At 35.0% G+C, this 1,224-nt stretch overlaps 1 protein-coding gene across 1 annotated transcript; it reads right to left on the reverse strand.

Annotated features, from left to right (window-relative positions):
- Positions 1 to 12: 12 nt before the first annotated feature.
- LOC106754307 (thylakoid lumenal protein TL20.3, chloroplastic-like) lies at positions 13 to 802 on the reverse strand. The gene is made up of 2 exons (XM_014636319.2): positions 298 to 802; positions 13 to 190 (listed from the first exon to the last, which is right to left on the reverse strand). The coding sequence occupies exons 1-2, from the start codon at positions 645 to 647 to the stop codon at positions 157 to 159; spliced, it is 384 nt and encodes a 127-aa protein (XP_014491805.1). The 5' UTR covers positions 648 to 802; the 3' UTR covers positions 13 to 156.
- Positions 803 to 1,224: the final 422 nt, after the last annotated feature.

A 1,224-nucleotide genomic window follows, 5' to 3' on the forward strand; every position in this document is an offset into this window, starting at 1 on the left:
AAAAAAAAAAAAAAATCCTATTGCCTCTCCATTCTATTTTCCACCTCTTCCCTATGATTACAAATTTGATAAAGCTAAGGTAGGAAGGATAACAATAAAATTGCATCATGTTCATTTCTAATTTCTTTATAACGCATGGCCAATTGAAATAAAAAATTACCTGAAATTTTCATTCACATGCACTGCTTTCCTGCAAAACAATTAGTGAAGACAATTCAGTTTCGTTTTTGCCTAAAACTTAGTCCGAAAGTGTTATTTATGAATCCACAAAGATAAAATGGAATGAAATAAACCAACCTGAGATCTGCAGAGCCAAATTGTGCAGCCGATCCTATCCCAAATTCACCCCTCAGTTCAGCTTCAAATTTGTTGAGATCAGCAAGGGCAGACATGTCAGAGCCGAAGGCAATGACGGCGGCCGCCAACGTGGCCGAAGCCACTTTCCCCCATTTCCTGAATTCGGCATTGGCAAGCACTGTACTAGAACCAACACTCTTTCTTTTTTCTTCAGAGCTATCTCTGTTAGAGTTGAATTGGCAGGAAACGGAAAAGGGCTTTGAATGAGAATCCGAAGTGAGGGAAGTTGAGCTTGAAGATACAAGAAGAGAATTAACGGAAAGCGGTGACAAGGAATTGAGCGCCATCATGATAACCAGTGAAAGGAACGAGGAAGGAGAAGCGATTTGAAGGGATGTAGCAGTTCAGTTGTTCATGGTGAAAGTGGAAGAACAATGGAGAAGTGATAAGTAGAAGCACACGTATTCAAGCGTTATCTGCTTTCAAAACATGCCACGTCAATTATGGGATTTGCGACCAAACCAAAACGTTTATCTTGGTGATTAAGGTGTTTAGAATACTCATTAGATGATATAAACTTCATTTTATATATAAACTTCAGTGAATAATTTTTCGCAAATTTAGTTTTAGAAAACTTTTCCAAAGATGCACATATTTATATAAAAAGAGTTCAGAGAAACTCAATACACTTGATTAATGTTAATTAATCTAATATGTTAATTTGAAATTAAAAAAAAAAAGATATGAATTATTATTGTTTTGAAAAGTGAATCCCTTCTTTTTATAGACAGAGTACTTTACATGTATGGTATTATAGTAAGTATTAAAAGAAATTTCTCTTTGCATAACCTTTCACTTAAATAAAAGTTACTTTAAAATTGCTCGTGTAGCGTTTCTAGTGATTATTGATTCCACCCCCATCATATA

Source organism: Vigna radiata, unplaced genomic scaffold (assembly GCF_000741045.1).
Source record: "Vigna radiata var. radiata cultivar VC1973A unplaced genomic scaffold, Vradiata_ver6 scaffold_635, whole genome shotgun sequence".
Taxonomy (NCBI): domain Eukaryota; kingdom Viridiplantae; phylum Streptophyta; class Magnoliopsida; order Fabales; family Fabaceae; genus Vigna; species Vigna radiata.

Bases quoted from the DNA above. Each gene is read 5' to 3' on its own strand.
- LOC106754307 (XM_014636319.2), bottom strand. From the start codon at position 647: ATGATGGCGCTCAATTCCTTGTCACCGCTTTCCGTTAATTCTCTTCTT. The intron at 191-297 runs GTTGGTTTATTT...ATTGTTTTGCAG, and splicing joins TTTGGCTCTGCAGATCTCAG to GAAAGCAGTGCATGTGAATG.